Source organism: Charadrius vociferus, unplaced genomic scaffold (assembly GCF_000708025.1).
Source record: "Charadrius vociferus isolate BGI_N301 unplaced genomic scaffold, ASM70802v2 scaffold549, whole genome shotgun sequence".
NCBI lineage: Eukaryota > Metazoa > Chordata > Aves > Charadriiformes > Charadriidae > Charadrius > Charadrius vociferus.
In genome coordinates this window covers 4,708,762-4,710,024 of record NW_009650103.1, presented here as the reverse complement: position 1 = coordinate 4,710,024, position 1,263 = coordinate 4,708,762, and the positions used below count along the sequence as shown (strand labels likewise).

Here is a 1,263-nt window from a genome sequence, read left to right as displayed (position 1 = left end):
GCGGCGCCGGGGCCAGGCTACTGACAGGGAGCCCTGGCTGAGCATGGCGGAGGGTGGGCACGGGGGTGCAGCTGGGACCCCGCCGGGCGCTCAGACCACAAAGCGGAGCCCGTACGTCATCTGATGGCCGTTGTCCCAGGCGTAGAGCACCTTCTCCTTGGGGTTGTAGTCGACCTGCGTGGTGAAGGCATACTGGTTGAGGAAGGGCAGCCGGAGCTCTGCCTCCGTGTCCGTGTGCGTATCGAAGGCGTAGGAGATCTGCCCTTCCTTCTGGCTGTAGGTGTCCACGGCGTAGAGGATGCCGCAGATGATGAAGCAGTTCCCGTAGGCGTTGCGCTTCAGCCCCGTCTTCCAGGTGGTCTCCCTGCGCACCGAGAGGTCCCCGGGGTCAAGGCGGCTCAGGACGATCACCTCCTGCTGCGAGTAGTCGTAGTCCACGGAGGGGTAGATGACCCAGAGCCCACTCTCATCCACGGCAAAGTCGATGTCTGAGTGGCCCTTCCACTTCCAGGGTGTCGTGTCCTCGTACACCACGTCATGGAGCAGCGCCCAGCCCGCCACGTACCGCTCCTTCAGGTCATACTTGATGATGTTCTTGGTGAAGGCACGGTTGTAGTAAAAGGCCCCACGGTACACCACATGCCCGGTGCCAATCCAGTTGTAGGGCAGCTTGTAGAGATTGCTCCAGCGGCCTGTGGGCAGACGGGAGAGATGTTGGGACCCCGCAACGCACTGGGGTCCCACGCATGATAGCCCGAGCGAGCCGGCAGTGGCAGGGAACTTGTGTCCCCCTCGCTGCTCCATGGGTGCTCCCCAGTGCAGGTCCACATCATCTGCCCACCACCCAAGTGCCCGGCACAGCCGACGCTGCACAGTGCTGGGCACCCTCCCAGGAGGAGCCGGGGCCCCGGCGCCCGCTCAGCCGCCAGCCCTCACCCTGCTTGAAGTTGTCGAGGCTCCTGAACTCCACCAGGCTGTTCCCGTAGTAGTAGTTGGTGACATAGATGCGGTCATCCTTGGCTGCTGGGTCCTTCATCCAGGCCCCCTCGTTGCGCCCGTAGCTGTGGTGCTCCGTGGGGGGCTCCACCGACTCGATGGTGCCTTCGCACTCCACCTCCTTCACTGGGTATGGAGGAAGAGGAGAAGGAGGAGGAGGAGGAAGGCTTACTCCTGCCCCAGGCAGCTTGCCTCTTATGGGGCACGGAAGCCCTTCGCCATGGCAGGGCTATTGCTGGCCCAGCCTGGCCACAGGTGCCAGGACCA

At 63.8% G+C, this 1,263-nt stretch overlaps 1 protein-coding gene across 1 annotated transcript in view; it reads right to left on the bottom strand.

Annotated features, from left to right (window-relative positions):
* Positions 1-90: 90 nt before the first annotated feature.
* OLFML2A (olfactomedin-like 2A) overlaps positions 91-1,263 on the bottom strand; it is a 3,365-nt gene continuing 2,192 nt past the window's right edge. The window contains exons 4-5 of the mRNA XM_009892361.1: positions 937-1,117; positions 91-692 (exon numbers count right to left, since the gene is read on the bottom strand). Of these exons, the coding sequence (XP_009890663.1) occupies positions 91-692; positions 937-1,117 (783 nt within the window). The remainder of the gene's footprint in view (positions 693-936; positions 1,118-1,263) is intronic.